The following is a 16,469-nucleotide window of genomic DNA, read 5'->3' on the forward strand; positions in this document are numbered from 1 at the left end:
CCCAACAGTGATAATATCCACAGGAACAACAGAGAAAAAAAACGAGGCATAGAAAGAGATACACCATGAGCGAAGCTCAAAGGATCACAGCTATATCAACAACAGAGAAAATAACAATACAGTACAATTCTCTACAGCACAGCAAAAAGCACAAAAAGTTTAGTTAGTAAGCTTTGAACTTAACAGTAAAAAAAAAAAAACACCCAAAACAATAAACATCAGTCGTAACAAACACCACCCATGTTTAAACCCCAAATTACACAGAAAAATATGTTAAATCTGATCTTCACATGCCTCCATGCTTGCAGCGTGCGAGTCTTTGAGGGAAGGTCGTTTAATACAATACTGTATTCTCAGAAACTGTTTGCTGCAGTGAATCAGTCATTAGTCATCGACAGGCAGCACTGTATGGTGACTCACGTTAGAGCAAAGGCAATCAGAGCTCCCACCACTACAATGAAGTCCAGCATGTTCCACATGTCTCGGAAATAAGAGCCGTCGTGCAGAATGAGACCCTGGTCTATCATCTGTGGGGGGTGGGGGGGTGAACACACACACACACACACACATCCACGTGAACGGAAACTAGAGTAAAGGTAAAGTCTTTCAAATTGCGATCAAAGAGTAGGAAATATTTCCGCCACCCACCTTGATGATCATTTCAAAGGTGAACACTCCAGTGAAGACATAATCAAAATATCGGAGGACCTGGATAATTTCAAAATGAGAAAAAAAAAATTGACTTTTAAAACTTTAAACTACAATTTGAGACTTTTCTGAGGTGTATTTTAGTATCAATGTGACAGTCCACACTCTTACTAATACACATAAAGTGCCTCATCATGAGTAAATAAAATTTACATTTTTCACATCCAGCCAGTGGCAGTGAACTTGCTAGCATCTAGTTGGTATGATTCATACACCTTAATGCTTCAGGTTACATCTTCTTAGAACAAATTGGTACATTTGTGAGCAGTGTCAAAGTGTAGCTCCGGGTAACCAAATCAGTCACTCAACTGAGACAATTATAGCCACAAATTCTAATTACTCTGTCTGGATCTGGGATGCCTTGAATCCTATGACACACAAAATATGTGCTGTTGGGTGGTTAAGTGACTTTGAACATGGCATGATCTTTAGATACACACACACACACACACACACACACACACACACACACACACACACACACACACACACTCTGTAATGGATGCACTGGGGGCAATTTGGGTCTCCAGGTCTTGCCCAAGGATACGTTGACATCTGGACCTTCTGAGTGGTACCAAGTGAGCCACTGGTTTCAGAAAGTGTTGATTAACTGGGATTTTCCCCACACAACCATTTCTAGGATTTAAAGAATGGTCTGAAAAAGAGAAAATATCCAGTGAACAGCAGTTCTCTGGATGAAAATGCCTTGCTGATGCCAGAAGTCAGAATGGCCAGGCTGCTTTGAGATTATAGGAAGGCACAACAATCGTTACGACAAAGGTATGCAGAAGATGAGTCAGGCTACAGCAGCAGAAGACCACACCACGTGCCACTCCTGTCTGCTAAGAATAGGAAACTGGGGCTACAATTCACACAAGCTCACCAAAACAGGACAATAGAAGATTGGAAAAAAACATTGCCTAGCCTGAGTCTCGATTTCTGCTGTGACATTCAGAAAGTAGTGTCAGAATTTGGCACAAACATGAAAGCATGGATCCATCCTGTCTTGTATCAACAGTTCAGGCTGCTGCTGGTGGTATAAGGGTGTGGGGGAAATTTGCTTGTACCACAGCCACCTCGAGTATTCCTCAAGTCCACCTGTTCATGACCATATTGTACCCATCAAGCACCTTTGGGATGTGGTGGAATGGGAGATTCCCATTACGGAAGTACAGCCAGCAAATCTGCAGCAAATGTGTGATGCTATCATGTCAATATGGACCAAAATCCACCTTGCTGAATCTCTGCCACAAGGAATTAAGGCAGTTCGGAAGGCAAAAGTGGGTCCAACCCAGTAGTAGCAAGTTGTAACTAATGAAGTGGCCAGTGAGCAAGTAGGTGTGTACTTTCAGTTGCTCTCTTACTTCCCAAGGGGTCGCCACAGCAGATGGATCTGCATATTTGATATGGCACAAATTTTAAGCCAGAGCACACTAGCTTTTGACCCCTTGCTGGGTTTATGTCTCCTCCCGGTCTCAAATGGTGGGCTCTTTTGTGTGTCAGGCAACTGCATTAACTACCATAGAGGCACTGGTGAGTGCATGTAGCTACCATGTAAAATTTTAAATGACTTTGTGGGGATTTGTGTCTATTTTTCATTTAACTTGCTTGCTTTAACGTGATGTTGTGGAGCACTCATCAACATTTGTTGTGTTTAAATGTTCTATGTCAATAAAAGTAGCTGGACTTATCTGTCACTGAATTTATACCCCAAAACAGTGTAGCTTTTACTCATATGTCCTTATTTGGTCACTCTTGACACGTTCCCTGTTAGTTAGAAAAGTGAAAAGTCGTGAAAAACAAACTGCGCAGCGATTAGCCAGGCAGAGCTGCTGCTTCTCACCTTGTATGTGCATGATACCAAATGTGTCAGAGCACATTGTTGCTGACACAGTGTTATGTCAACTAGAGATCAAACCTAAAAGAACTACAACTTCATCAGTGCGTTTCAGGCCAAATCTTTGAAATATTTGCTTACTTGACATTAAAGGTCTGAGTGTACACCGATGGTCATTTTGACTGTGTAAATATAATTTTAATGAAAATACAAACTCTGGTCTCTGAGCTCACCTTGTTTCTGTCTGAATTAGTGCACACAGGGTCCTCAGCAGCCAGTGCAATGCTGCTTGCCACGATCACAAGCAGGATGGTCATCTCAAAGTAGCGGAGAGTAACCACATAATGACAAATCCTCCTGATGCTACATTGTAACAAAGGAGAAGATGTATGTTGCTGAGTGACTGGTATGCACAAAAACAACAACAGTAAGAAGAAAGAAAGTACTACAGCGCTGTGCAAATGTCTGGAGTCACCCCTCGTTTCTTTTGTTTCCAAGGAGCCAGACTCTCTCATCATTTTGTAAAGTGGTCTTCTCCAGGCTTTCTGAAGGGACATTGGCTGCTTTTTCACTCATTTTCATTTCAGTCCTTGTACATGACCATTTTCAGAGGGATGTTTTTTCTCATTAAGCCACTTAACACTGACCTATGAATCATTCGAGCATAAAAAAATACACTGAACTCAAGGGATGAACCAGTGTTGTGTCTGTAAATAACAGAAAGCTTAGCAAAGAACCAATTTTAAATTGTATCTTTAGGCAAACACATAATATGTTCCTATTTCTTTAGTTCAATCTATGGAAGATGACAAAGTTTGACAGGCATAAAATACTACTTTTGCATCAACAAGGTGATTCCCAAAGAGCTGTTAGCTGAAAACTTGGCATATCTCAGTATGGTGTAAACTGGATGATTGGAGAACAAAAGAAGAAGTGGCAGGCCTAAAAAACCATCTACAGCAGATGAGCTAGCTGCCAATGAAAAAAAAAAAAAAAGGAACAAAAGGCAACCAACATCCAAAGAAAAGCTTTGAATGCCCTTCAGTAAGCCTGCAGAACTATTCCTGAAGACGACTTAAAGAAGTGACAAAGTATCTTACCTAAGAGAGTTCAGGCTGTGTTGAAGAATAAAGGTGATCATACCAAATATTGACTTTTGTACAAACTCTGTTTTTGCCTTATATACTGTATTTCCCATGTATGTCCCATTTTCATATCAAAATATTTAAAAAAAACGAGGATAGACCGAAGACTTTTGAGGACTGGGTTGCATCTTACGGGTTGGAAGCCTTAAAGATGAACATGCTATCTGGAGGCACAGGTTTAGGAGGAATCGGAGGTTCTTCATCCTCTGTCTCCTCCTCTTTTTCGTTCTGCTCAGACTGGTACGCCTCCAACTCCTTGTTGTTCACTAAACCCCAGACAGACACACAAGAGCAGAGAAAAAAAATTTTGTTTTAGCTGTACATGAACAGTTATGACAAAGAAAGAACAATGTGAGTCACAGATAGAGTGGATTCAGGGAGAAAAAAAAGACTAGTGGCCACTTTTATCAGATGTCAAGAACACCTACACAATGTGTTACAGTGATACTGACACTAAATCCCACTTTTTCATGCATTGTGTAAGTGGTCACAGTGCTACCTGTCATGGGTGTGAGCTCCAAAAGTGGCTGTGCAGACATTTCGATGGCCACGCTGTCTTCCAGGTTGGACTTGTCCCGTTTGATGGACGCCTTGCGGTTCTCGGACTCTATGGCACTCACAGTGAACTCTGTGGCCTCTAAAGCAGGCTCCACTGGGATGTTTTGGCACAGTGGCTCATACTGATCAGAGTGGCCGCCCTCACTGTGCTCTGACCAGGTTCCGTCTACTATTTGTTCACACTGAGGAGGATCGGGAATATCTGCACTGGATTCAGCAGCTCTGTAACAGCAAAGAAAACACACACACACACACACACACACACACACACACACACACACACACACACACACACACACACACACACAGGGCACAAAGTCCAGCTTAGCAGTATAGTAACACCTCATCTCAAGGCCACCCCCGTCTGATTAACTGATTCAAGCCGCTTTGCAACCCACATCCATCCCAGCTTTACCTTCTGCTGCCACTGATGCCCGCTCTGCTCTGTTTAGCGGTTGTACTGCTGCTCTCAAGAATATTTGGCCACATCATTAATTACTATAATTTACTATAGACTGAAATGATTTGACCTAAATGGTCCTGACTGGACTTTAATCAAGAAATACATGAGAGCAGGCTTACCTTATGCAATCTTCTCCAACTTCTGCATACGGGTTGACGATGCATGTCCCATCATCATGGACCGATCCTCCTTCTTCCTCTGCTCTCTCCTTCTCCTCTCTTTCGTCCCTCTCTTCCCTTTCATCCAGTATCTTCCTCTCCTGGCTGAGTGACCGTCTGACATGTAGCACCTCATGTGGTGACTGCATACAGTCCAGACTCTTGGCCTCAGTGCGGGCCTCGCGATGGCGGTGGCGTCTGTGCCGGGCCCCTTCTTCTGGAGCCTGACTTGACCTGAACTTTCGGGCCATTCTATGTCTGCCACCACCTGCAGCCCGGTGGTTTGGTCCTCCTGTCTTCTCCTCACTCAGGTTTACCAGAGGCTCAGCTGCTGGAGGCTCAGGCATGGGAATGGAGATGGACATTGGAGGTTCAGGGAGAGGCATCCCCACTGACATGGGTGACTCAGGCAGGTGAGCTGGGCTGGCCTCTGGGGAAATGTTGGGGACGTGGTGGGGAATGGTCGGAGTTTCCATGGTATCTTCTGTAGGACTGCCAAACAGCTCCTCTCTGCTTGCCATTTGGCGACGTTTGCGCAGCTGGTTGGCTCTCTGCTCCCACACTGACATGTTAACTTTTCTCCTCCTCTCGCGGCGGTTGGCAAAGGCATTGGAGCCATTTAGGGGCTGCTCGTCTGCAGCACCCGGTGCACCATCCGGCTCATCTGGGAAGTTTGGGCGTCCTCTGTGGATCGCACGTTTCCGATACAGGTAGGGTCTTCTTCTACCACTGAGGACCACAATGTACTTGATATCAATGTTCAGCAATCCACCACACATCTTAAGGAATTAGTGACAAAAAAAAAACATCAACACTAGTGTCCATTTAGCATACCAGTTATATTAAAAAATTCTTCAAACAAATAAAATAAAAGTTGCAAGAAAAGGACAGACCTTTTCTATGAATTTATAATGTTAGTTGATTAGTAACACACACAAAAAATTCCCATGAAAAAAAAATGTGCAAAAAATACAAAGGCATCCAAAAACTCAAACAATACCTGAGAAGTAAAAACAGATCAAAAGTAAAAAAACAAACAAAACAAAACCCACGAGAACAAAAAGGAAGGGTGCAGGATCAAAGTGCAAACATTGTGTAACAGCTAAGAAAAATTGAGTAAGAAAACTCAAGAGAGAAATTCTGTGTGACAGAGATGCATACAGTTATACTTACTGGTATTCAGATTCTTTTGTTGTCCATGTAATCAATGAGTGATTATTTGAAAACAAGACATTAGTGTTTAACAACATACACAGAACATTTGTTGTGGCACTGAACAAAACGAGTCCAGAGGAAGCAATCTGTAGTTGAAATTCATCCAGAAAGGGGGCTGAAGTTAGCACTTAATTATTGTTTTTTTTTGGCAGTTTACATTAAATATTTTCTAAATTCAAAGATGTTGATGCTAATGATTGACTGATATGCTTGAACACAACATTTTGGTCAGTGCCACATAACAAGCATATAACAAGACAACATGATGGAGCCAGAAGAACACAGTAATACACATTAAAATAGCACCTCGATTGTTGCAGCACTTACGAGACTAACATTCAAATATGTAACAGACAAATGATACATTCAGTGTCACAGCAAGAGCCCGAGAACAGTAAGAGAGTCTATGCATTCGTGTCCATGACTTTGATGCTTTTCTAACATCACCGGGGACCAGAGTAGATCAGGTGCGCAGGCAGCAGCTAGTCCTGAGCCATTAAGATATGGTATCAAATCAGCTTGCAGAGACTTTGGTGGTGACACCGTCATTTCAAATGAAAACCAATGGGAGCATCAGCCCCCCTACCCTCCCTCGTGTTTTGTTGAACAACAGCAAAAAGAAGTCCAGCTTACAGCCATTAGCGTGCACTAGCATTTTACTACATGGGTTTGACATGCTAGAGCTGCTGCTGTTTTGCTATCCTCCACTGCTCTCTGTTTCACCGTATGTTTCTTTTCTCCTTGAGAAGAAAAACAGCAGCAGACACTCTCACCACTGAGCTGAAATTAAGCAAGTACACATTAATCAGCTCCATAACCTCAAAAAAATTCTTCATTTTTTTAAGGGAACCCGGATGAAGGCTCCCACCTGCACTCTGTCAGCTGGCTTCTATTTTCACTTTGTGTCTTTAGGAATAAGCACCAAAATGCAGAACAGACAAGCTTGTATTGTAAGTTCAGAGGGAGTGTTTTGCCATCACTCCACCATATCTCTACATAATTTTTTTTTTTCAATTTTATTTACAGTACTGTGCAAAACTCTTGAGTGACCCCTTATTTTTTATATTTGGTTTTTATGAGTCTAACAAGCTTGAAAATCAATATTTGATACAACCATCTTTAGTCTTCAGTGCAGCCTGAACTCTTAGGCAGCTTTACTGCAATTTCTTTAAGTAGTCTGCAGGAATCATTCTCCGGGGTTTTTGAAGGATATTCAAAGCTCTTCTTTGGATGTTGGCTGCCTTTTTTTTTCTGTTCTCTGTCAAGATGATCCCACACTGCTTTAAAAATGTTGAGGTCCAGGCTCTGGGGAGGCCAATCCATGACTGATTGTGTTCCACTGTGTGTTTTTCTATCCAGGTATGCTTTTATTGCACTGGCAGTGTGTTTGGGATCATTGTCATACTTGAATAATGAAGTTGTTGCCAATCAGAAGGTTTCCAGATGGCATTGCATGGTGAATCAAAATCTAATGGTAGTTTTCCGCATTTATAATTCTATAAGTTTTGACAAGAGCTCCAACACCACTGGCTGAAACGCATCCCCACACCACGGCAAGAGCCTCCACTGTGTTTTACAGATGGCTGTAGACTCATTGTTGTACCTCTCCTTAACGCCTCCATACATACTGACATGAACCAAAAGTTTTAAATTTAGACTCATTACTCCACAAGACCTGTTGCTGCTGATTTTCAGTACAGTTCTTGTGTAATTTGGCATACCTCAGCCTTTTCTCCCTGTTTCTCTTCCATAATAATGGCTTCATGACAGCCACCCTTCCACTGAGATAATTTCTGATGAAGCTTCAGTGAACAGTAGGTGGATCAAATGAAGGTCCAGATTCATCCCTCAGGTCCTGTGTCAGGTCTTTGCTGGATTTTTTTCCTGTTTCTTCAGGACACAACTGACAGATACTGTTCATCTGCTGTAGATAGTTTTTAGGACTGCCACTCCTTCCTTTGTCCTCCACTTTCCGTGTCCAGTTTCCTCAATTTTTCAAGGACACACTACAGACCATCCTGAGATATGGTAAGTTTTCAGCTAATAGCTCTTTGGAAACCAACCTGTTGGTACAGAAATACTATTTTATGCCTGTCATACTTGTTATCTGTGGCAATTGTCATGGATTCGTCTAAAGAAATGGGAACAAACTATGATTTTGTGACAGGCTGCTAGTAACACAGTACCTAAAGATACCATTTAAAATTGGTTATTTGCTAAAGTTGCCTATTATGTGGTGACACAACACTGGTTCATCTCTTAAATTTGTTGTCTTCTTATGCTTGAATGATTAAGTGGCTTAACAAAAAACAAGCAAAAAAAAAAGAAGCCCAACATTCCTCTGAAAATGGTCAGGTACAAGGACGGAGTTGAAAATGAGTGAAAAAGCAGCCAATGTCCAATGAAAAAAATCTTAAAGATGTTCATAAAGACTGGACAACTATTGCTAATGACCACTATATAAACTTACCAGAAAATCTGGCTCCTTGAAAGCAAAATATAAAGACATGAGACGTGGCTCAAGACTTATGCACAGCACTCTATACTCTACTATATGGAAGTCTGCTACATTTGTATTTTAAAACCAAAGCCTAAAAGCACCAACAGAGTCATTTTTAGTCAACATTACTGTATAACAGTATTTGAACTATGACAATAAAATTAACAGTTGAATTAAATTAGAAGTGGAAGAGAATGGATGGATGGATGGAACTAAATTAATCTGTAAAGGAAGTTTTAAGCCTCTGCAAGTTGATTTTCTTGCTGTACCATAAAGAAAAGCCTACTTAGGAAGAACGTAAAACACATTCATCAATCTCTAATTATATATGGTTAGGAAAATTTGACTATTAACATTTGTAGTTAACAGACCATTTTCACAGCAGCCATTTTGACTCGTCATAGCACAAATGTTAGTGGCGGCCCATTAAGTGTCCCAGTATGCTAATCCGGTGAGCCACCCTGCACAATACTCTCCTCAAGCAGAAATCAGCCCTTGTTAAATGTACTGAATACAGCTGAGCATTTCCTAACACAGTGAAATCTGCTGTGAAAAAGGTCAGAGGTGTAAAACACAGGAAGGTCAGGTACAGCCATAATCTAGCCAGGTCAGTGTTCTCAGTGAGAGACTTAGTGTGTCCCTGCAGGACACCCAGATGTTATGTAACAGCTTTATGCCCTCTAAAAAAATGTCATTGTCACAGTGGAAATTCTGATGAGCCAGAGTCACACTAATCAGGGAAACTTGGTCAAAAATCAGACCCACTCCAAAGTGTGCCTCCTCCCAGTAGAGTCACGCATTCAGACTTCCCACTGTTTCCGACAACCTTTTGAAATACACCTCCCGCCCTTCTCCTCCCAAACTTATGGGATAATTAGACCTGTGGGAAAGCTGCCAGGTCACAGAGAGGAGCAGGAAATCAGCAAAGAATTACCTCTCTGATTAACAAACGAGGCTGACCATAACCAATCACAAGCCAAGGCAGTCACAGGAGTTTCAGTTATGCAGCTGAGAGAGTCTGAAATGACTCATGCTTTTAAATCAGGCACATTCAATTTACATTCATAATTTTGGCATCAGCGCATTAAACATGCCTTTCTACCTTGAATTCACCGTGCAGCTGAAGAAATAAGGAACATACTGTTTTAAACATTTGCCACTTACACCTACAACTTCTTCTTATGGTGGAAATAAATGATCTTGACTTATTTTATCTTAACACAGCCTTCTAATAAAAAAAAACACCAGTTTTCCCACAGCATTCATATCTTAAGCAATAGCTTTATTCCACTGCTTGGAAAAAGACTTAGAATAACACTAAAAAAAGCCATTGAGACAGGAATTGTGACAAATCTGCAGTCCAATTTAAAATTCACTGAAGAGAGTTACTTAAGAGCTGTGAAGGCTGTGGTTCTCGCATCTTAAAAGTGGAATTTTGGTAGCTGTGGACCAGTAACTTACTCAGCTATCAAGCCATCTCTTCCTCTGGCGTATCTCTGATTAAAGAACTCTTCCTCCTCCTCTTCATCCTGAAGAAGACGATACCCGCAATCAAAGAGCGGTTAAAACCGGAACATAAGTAACGTACGCTACAAACATTAGCAACAGTGTGAACCTTTGTCAGTTCCTGTGCATTGGCCAGATTATCCACAGCAATGGCCAAGAAGACATTCAGCAGCGTGTCTGTCGTAAAGCCGGTCAAGGACAGATAAGCCAAAAATGTACGAACCAATTAGGACAAAAAAGAAATAATATTTATTAGACTTTAGGTGACAGTATAAGCTTGAATAAGCTTGCTTTTCAGGACTACCAAAGCAAAGAGAAAAATGACATATCACTGAATGTCAGTTACCGGCCTCCATCCTGGGGCTCTCTCTAGTGTCAAATATGAATTTCTGCTTTGATCTTCCTCCATCCAGCCACAGACTCCTCAGTGATAACCTTTGACCCCTCCTCTATAGTTGCTGTGATGTGATTTGGTGTGATGTCTGTTTCCAGTTCTTATTCAGCCTCTTACAGTTTCCACTCACCTTTTTCCCACCTAAGCTACAAACCTGTTTTTAGTTGCATTAATTAATGAAGGTTGAAAGCTCATGAAAACCAGGGATGGTGACCTTGTTACAGCTTGCCGGTACCCAGCTGAACCCCCTTTTGGCTTAAGAGCTACTTTAATTAATCAAGGTATAGATATAAAAAGGTGTTAGAAACATTCCTTGTAGTTATCCTGCTGGAAGCAGCCATCAGAAGATGGGTACACTGTGGTCATAAAACTACCAGTTTAACTTGCAGTACTTCTGTTGATATGAAGCATTTTAACACTCAGGTCTATCGCTAATTTTATCTGAATACTTCCACCGCTCATCATGTGCAGGCATCATGGTTTCATCAGTGCTCTCTGACCACTTCTGAGGTCAACAAGGATACAATTTCCAAACAGTGTGAGCACTATGAAGTAGATCGATGACCACATGCCATACTGCACGCCTCCCTGCGAGCGGATCCCATTATACATCACCTCATTCCAGTCTTCACCGGTCAAAATCTGTGGGCAAATTCACAGAATATTTTGCATAAATAATGACACTGCTCACATCAGAGTGAAGAAACACTGCACAGGAGACAACCAGTGTGACAACCAGTTCAAAGTATAGTAATAAAATGGCAGCAAGGCAATAATTACAATGTCTGCTGATCAAAACACTCTTTTACAGTGCAGCGGATGTGTAGCAGATATGATGTGGACTTTTTCCATATTTCCCTTGTCTGATATTCATGTGCGCATATGTGTGCATGGATGTGTGGGATGATGGCGGAGGCAGGGGGTGGCAAGCGAGCGAGCAGAGTTGTTTAATCTGCGCCTGGGGTGAGAAATATCCCAGGGTGCAATGTGTCATGGAGAGCAAGCAGAATGAGGGGATCTGTGGGAGCCAAACCTGAAACACTGTCATGATGGCAGCTGGAAACGTGTCAAAGTTGGTGGGAGTGTAATCTTCAAAGATGAACCTAGAGGGAAGCAGATAGAAAGCAGGGTCAGATATGACCAAGGAAGAATGGGAGGAGGAGGAAGGAGAGGAGGAGGAGGATGCAGAGCTATTTTCATCTGGACATATCACTTCCTCTCTTCTTATTTAAAGACACCATTGAGGAAACTGCTGGTTAGATCGTAGGAAGCAGATACCGTTTAAAAACTGTGCCATTATTAGCAAAATCGAGATGAAAACAGATTTGGCCTTGTTCAGTGACAATTAAGGATGTCAGTACTTACCTCCCTCCAAACAGCTGCATCCCCAACAGAGCAAACACCACAGTGAAGAGGAAGAGAAGGAAAAGCAGGCTGATAATGGACTTCATGGAGCTCATTAGGGACACAACCAAGTTCCTGAGAGAGGCCCAGTATCTGGCAAAAAGAAATAATACACCCTTTGGGTTTTTTTCAGCTGGGATCTGCAAAAATTCAACAACCGCTACACAACCCAGTATGGCACGATTTACTTTTTATGTGAACTGTCCTGCTGACCCACTTACTTTGTGATCTTAAAAATTCTCAGAAGTCTCAGTGCCCTGAGCACACTGATACCGAATGACATGCCAGGCCTGAAGAAGCCCCACACCACCTCAAAGATACTGCCGACAATAACCTGCAAAACATGTAGGAAACATGCAAAATTAAAAAACAAATAAATCAAGTCTACACAAAATTATCCCTGTGAGCGCAGCCTTCTTCAATCAGATGTTATCAGATGATGATAATGAGAAAATGGTGATTGAAAATTTCTAAAGAACCTGAAAAAATAACAGTAAAATGCTAAACTGTTGCAAATAAAACAAAAGATTAATGCTGCAGAAAATCATTAATCTTGGGATTTAGCGCACAGAGCGGTAAAAGAAACATTTTAATTCCAGTTAATTATTTTATTGCTGAGTACTGCTGTTTATTTCTAAGGCGCAGGTACACATTAGAGCTTTAAACTGGATCCATTTAGACATTAAACGTTATTGTCCCGTAGCTTAAAAAAGGAGAAGTAGAAATCCCTTTGTTGGCAGATCAAAATAAAATTGATTTCATTGATTGAACAGATATTCTTGGTGTGTGTTCTGTGTTCTAGCAGTCACAATTCCAACAGAGATGTTGCAACGGATTAGAGTACAACATTTATAAAATCCCATGACAACATGTGTTCAGAATAAGTTACTATGGCAAAACCTAAAACCACAGTCAGAAAAATGGATATCACCACCACAAGGCTCTCTGCTAAATCCAGGCTTTCTGCGGAACAGAAAAAACATCACAGTAAAATATAACTCCATTGCAAATAAGACCAAAGAACAATTAATCGTGGGATTTAGCACACAGAGCGGTAAAATAAACATTTTTCTCACAGACTCTGGGTTTTGTGCCTGAGCTTTGGGTTTTTGTATTAAAATTTGGGTTCTGCAATGGGCTCCATTGTTTTGTATTCTTTTTAGGTAGCAGATTTCCTGGTTGGTTTCTTTATGTTTGTATTCTCAGTCCAGTCTTTTTCGCTTGCTATTCAACTTTTCTCCTGAATCTCTGTGTTTGGATTTGCAGATAATCGTCATGTGTGGTATATGAGTTTGTTGCCAAATTGAAGAGAAATTAATTTTATTGATTTAATATTTTTAGTGATAGCCTATAAATGTAACATCAATTTTCTAGTCTGTGTTCTAGTAGCTGCAATACCAGCTGTGGAAAACAGACTTTGCAGCATATTAGAACCACATCTAAAAACATTTATACATTTTCTGTATCATCAACTGAATCCATGCAAAGTCCAGTGATGCACAAGTTCACACTGTTGTGTGGTTCTAGTCAGGTACAGCTTAACAAGATGCACATATAAAATGTATTCCAAGCAAAGAATCCAACATGCTGTAAACAAAAGAATCACTGATAATGTGGTGCTACCAGACGATTTTAGACCAGAACTCTAAACATAACCAGCTCCCAACCAGGTTATGTATTTACAACAGTGATTTAGCCTAACTTTAAGATGAATATAGATAGCTTGATATCCCATTAATCTCATTAATCAGAAATTCAAGTTTTTTGAAGTTAAAAAAAACAAAAAAAAAAAAAAAAGGTGTAACACAGAGTGAGAATAGGAGATGAAGGATCTCACCCCACAGTCAAAGCAGTTGAAAGATGAGTGGAAGTAGAGGCGGAAACCCAGACCATACATTTTCAAAAACATCTCAGCCAGAAACAGACCCAGGAAAACAAACTCTGCATAGTCTGGAGATTAAAGAGGGGGAAAAGCAAAGTCAGAAAGCAGAATGAGGTAGCCTACTGCCAAAACCAATGCATTTTATGACCTGATTTTACTTTTTTTTTTATTAAAAAAACAAAACAAAACACAGCATTCATGAATGAAACCCACAGAGGAAGACGGTTAGCCAGTCAGGCTGGTTGTGGTGGACAATGGCCACACAGATGGTGTTGAGAGCCACCAGACTGAGCACCATCAAGTAGAAAGTGTCTGTCTTCACCATGCGGCGGATCGAGATGCGTAGCATGCGCTCCTTACGTCGCAAGTAGGCAGCTGGACCCCGACGGCCGCTGCGGAAATTCATCCTCGATCGTGACATGCCTGAAGGAGAAAGAGGGAGAATATGAAGCGAGAAGGAAAGAGTTTTTTTTTAAAAGAGGGAGGCAGGGGATTTTTCTAGTTAGTCATATGCATGAGAAATGTACAGTATATAAGTAACTAAAGAGCTCAGGCACAGGTGATAGCCTATAAAGAAAGCAGGAAGAAGCCTACTGTAAAGACAGTGAGTCACTGAACTTCACTCACTGGCAGTAGACATGTCTGTATACTTGTCGTCCCCCGGTGCTCCTCGCCGTGCGCCAGTCTTCTTACTCGATCTCTTCAACACTAAAAATGTTCCACAAAAATTCGACTTTACCCAAACCTCAACTTTGCAAACTTTACATGAGAAATGAAGATGAAAACACCAGGTGAAATGATAACTTCTGCTATAGCAATAAAGGACTAAATAAATGAAATAACAGTAACAGCTGCTCATGTTTTCTTTCCTCTATAACACGACTAATTAAAAGACTGCTTTAACACATATAGGAAACAAGAAGGGCAGTGGAGAAGTCTGATCTGTCCTCATCGCCCAGGCTTTAATCAAGTAACTTCAATTATTTTTATGTGAGCAGCTTAATCACCAACAGCAAACCCTCACAGTTTAATTATAATATATTTTCTTCATTTTCTATATCAAGCTCAGGAATGTGCTTACATCCACGGACACTTGCCAAAACAATAAGCTATTTTTTAAACAGTGGCCACACGGTGATTCGATATAACATTAATATAAGCACAGTTGCGATGGTTACCTGCAGGTTTTATCGAAATGCATAAAATACTGAGTCACACTTAAGGTATGAGTAGTCGTATTGTTTATAGGTTTCAGGAGATAGATATATGTTTATAGATTATTACAAAAGCAAAGTGTGTGAACTTACCATCTAACGGTGATCTCCCTGAACTTTTATTCTCCTCTGCGAGCATCACCTCCTCTGTAATACAATTAAACTGGAGGTTACATGCAGACATATTTGTTTTTAAATCAAGGCACAACTGAAACCCACAGACATGGAAGTGTACATTTCAGGGTTATACTGTTCAGTGTGTCTGCAAACAGTTGCAGGACCTGGGACCAAACTAAACGCAGCTTTGAGAGGCCAGTGTGACCTTCTTAAAGACAGAGCTCCTTTTCTCTCTCACACTCTCTCTCTCTTTTCTCCCCCTCTTCCCACACTCTCCCACATCCATGCACACATGACTGCACATGCACAGCAACGCTCTCTCTCTCTCTCTCACACACACACACACACACACACACGCACGCACCCATGCATGCATGTAAACACACACAAAAGCGCATGTGCCTATACACAAACACACACACATAAATTTAAGTCAGTGAGTCAGTATCACCTTTTTCTCACCCTCTGCTTGCGTGGGAGACTAGCAATGTAGATTGCCATTACAGCACTGTGTGTTTGGTGCAACTCAACTCAGCTACTCTGCTGTGGATCCAAAAGTCTGAAGGTGTCTGTAGCAAACCAATCGCTTTTCAGGACCAAAGGGAAATTTAATGAAATCACTGTGTCAGTTTGCACAGGGCATTTCATTTTCTACCACAAAATTAATAGTGACAATTAAAGGAACAGTTCAACATTTTTGTGCATGCACATGTGTGATCAACATAAGCAACAATGAGAAGATAATCCAATCTAAGGGGGAATATGTAGTCTGACTCTCTCTCTGTTTAACAACTATGCAAAGCAAAAGAACTGATGTGAAGGAAAACTACGTGGGTGGGTGGGGGGATGGGGGTGGTGGAATATTTCCAGATAGTAACTCCTGGCTTTGTTTAAAGATATTTACAATAACTTGGAAAGATGGGAAAATCCTAAGAAGTAAATCTGAAATAAAGCACAAAGTGTGTTCTTGATTTTAGGCACAGCAGTTATAGAAACTCTCCCACAACCGGAAATAAATAAATAAATTTTGAAAAAAAAAAAAAATCACAAATTGATTCAGCATTTTTTCTTTGGTCCATCAACAGCTGTGCGTCTCATCAAAACATCCATGAGTAAGTCACCAAAGCCTGCCTCCTCACTCACTGTAATAAAAGATGTAAAGTTGTTCTGCTGCCCAGTACCTGCCCTGTCTATCCAGGCTCGGTAGCCGTTCAGTTCTCGTTCCACCTGCTGCTGGCGACGTAGTTTCATGAAGGCCCTCCGGTTCTCCACCCTCTCCCTCTCCTTGGCAAATTCTCTGAAGGAGAAAAAAAAAAAAGCATGGAAACAACTTTCTTAACCCATAATACAGACGCTAAGACAAGAAAT

At 41.1% G+C, this 16,469-nt stretch overlaps 1 protein-coding gene across 1 annotated transcript in view; it reads right to left on the reverse strand.

Moving 5' to 3' along the window:
- The window catches only part of LOC115795402 (voltage-dependent R-type calcium channel subunit alpha-1E-like), a 64,675-nt gene that overhangs the window by 14,744 nt on the left and 33,462 nt on the right, over positions 1 to 16,469 (reverse strand). Inside the window, exons 9-27 of the mRNA XM_030751293.1 lie at positions 16,283 to 16,398; positions 15,078 to 15,131; positions 14,398 to 14,478; positions 13,984 to 14,193; positions 13,726 to 13,838; positions 12,110 to 12,222; positions 11,850 to 11,981; positions 11,518 to 11,587; positions 11,009 to 11,126; positions 10,200 to 10,267; positions 10,046 to 10,113; positions 9,687 to 9,704; positions 8,555 to 8,569; positions 4,831 to 5,598; positions 4,190 to 4,470; positions 3,824 to 3,956; positions 2,779 to 2,908; positions 649 to 708; positions 421 to 527 (exon numbers count right to left, since the gene is read on the reverse strand). Of these exons, the coding sequence (XP_030607153.1) occupies positions 421 to 527; positions 649 to 708; positions 2,779 to 2,908; positions 3,824 to 3,956; positions 4,190 to 4,470; positions 4,831 to 5,598; positions 8,555 to 8,569; positions 9,687 to 9,704; positions 10,046 to 10,113; positions 10,200 to 10,267; positions 11,009 to 11,126; positions 11,518 to 11,587; positions 11,850 to 11,981; positions 12,110 to 12,222; positions 13,726 to 13,838; positions 13,984 to 14,193; positions 14,398 to 14,478; positions 15,078 to 15,131; positions 16,283 to 16,398 (2,655 nt within the window). The remainder of the gene's footprint in view (positions 1 to 420; positions 528 to 648; positions 709 to 2,778; positions 2,909 to 3,823; positions 3,957 to 4,189; positions 4,471 to 4,830; positions 5,599 to 8,554; positions 8,570 to 9,686; positions 9,705 to 10,045; positions 10,114 to 10,199; positions 10,268 to 11,008; positions 11,127 to 11,517; positions 11,588 to 11,849; positions 11,982 to 12,109; positions 12,223 to 13,725; positions 13,839 to 13,983; positions 14,194 to 14,397; positions 14,479 to 15,077; positions 15,132 to 16,282; positions 16,399 to 16,469) is intronic.

Source organism: Archocentrus centrarchus, chromosome 17, assembly GCF_007364275.1.
Source record: "Archocentrus centrarchus isolate MPI-CPG fArcCen1 chromosome 17, fArcCen1, whole genome shotgun sequence".
NCBI lineage: Eukaryota > Metazoa > Chordata > Actinopteri > Cichliformes > Cichlidae > Archocentrus > Archocentrus centrarchus.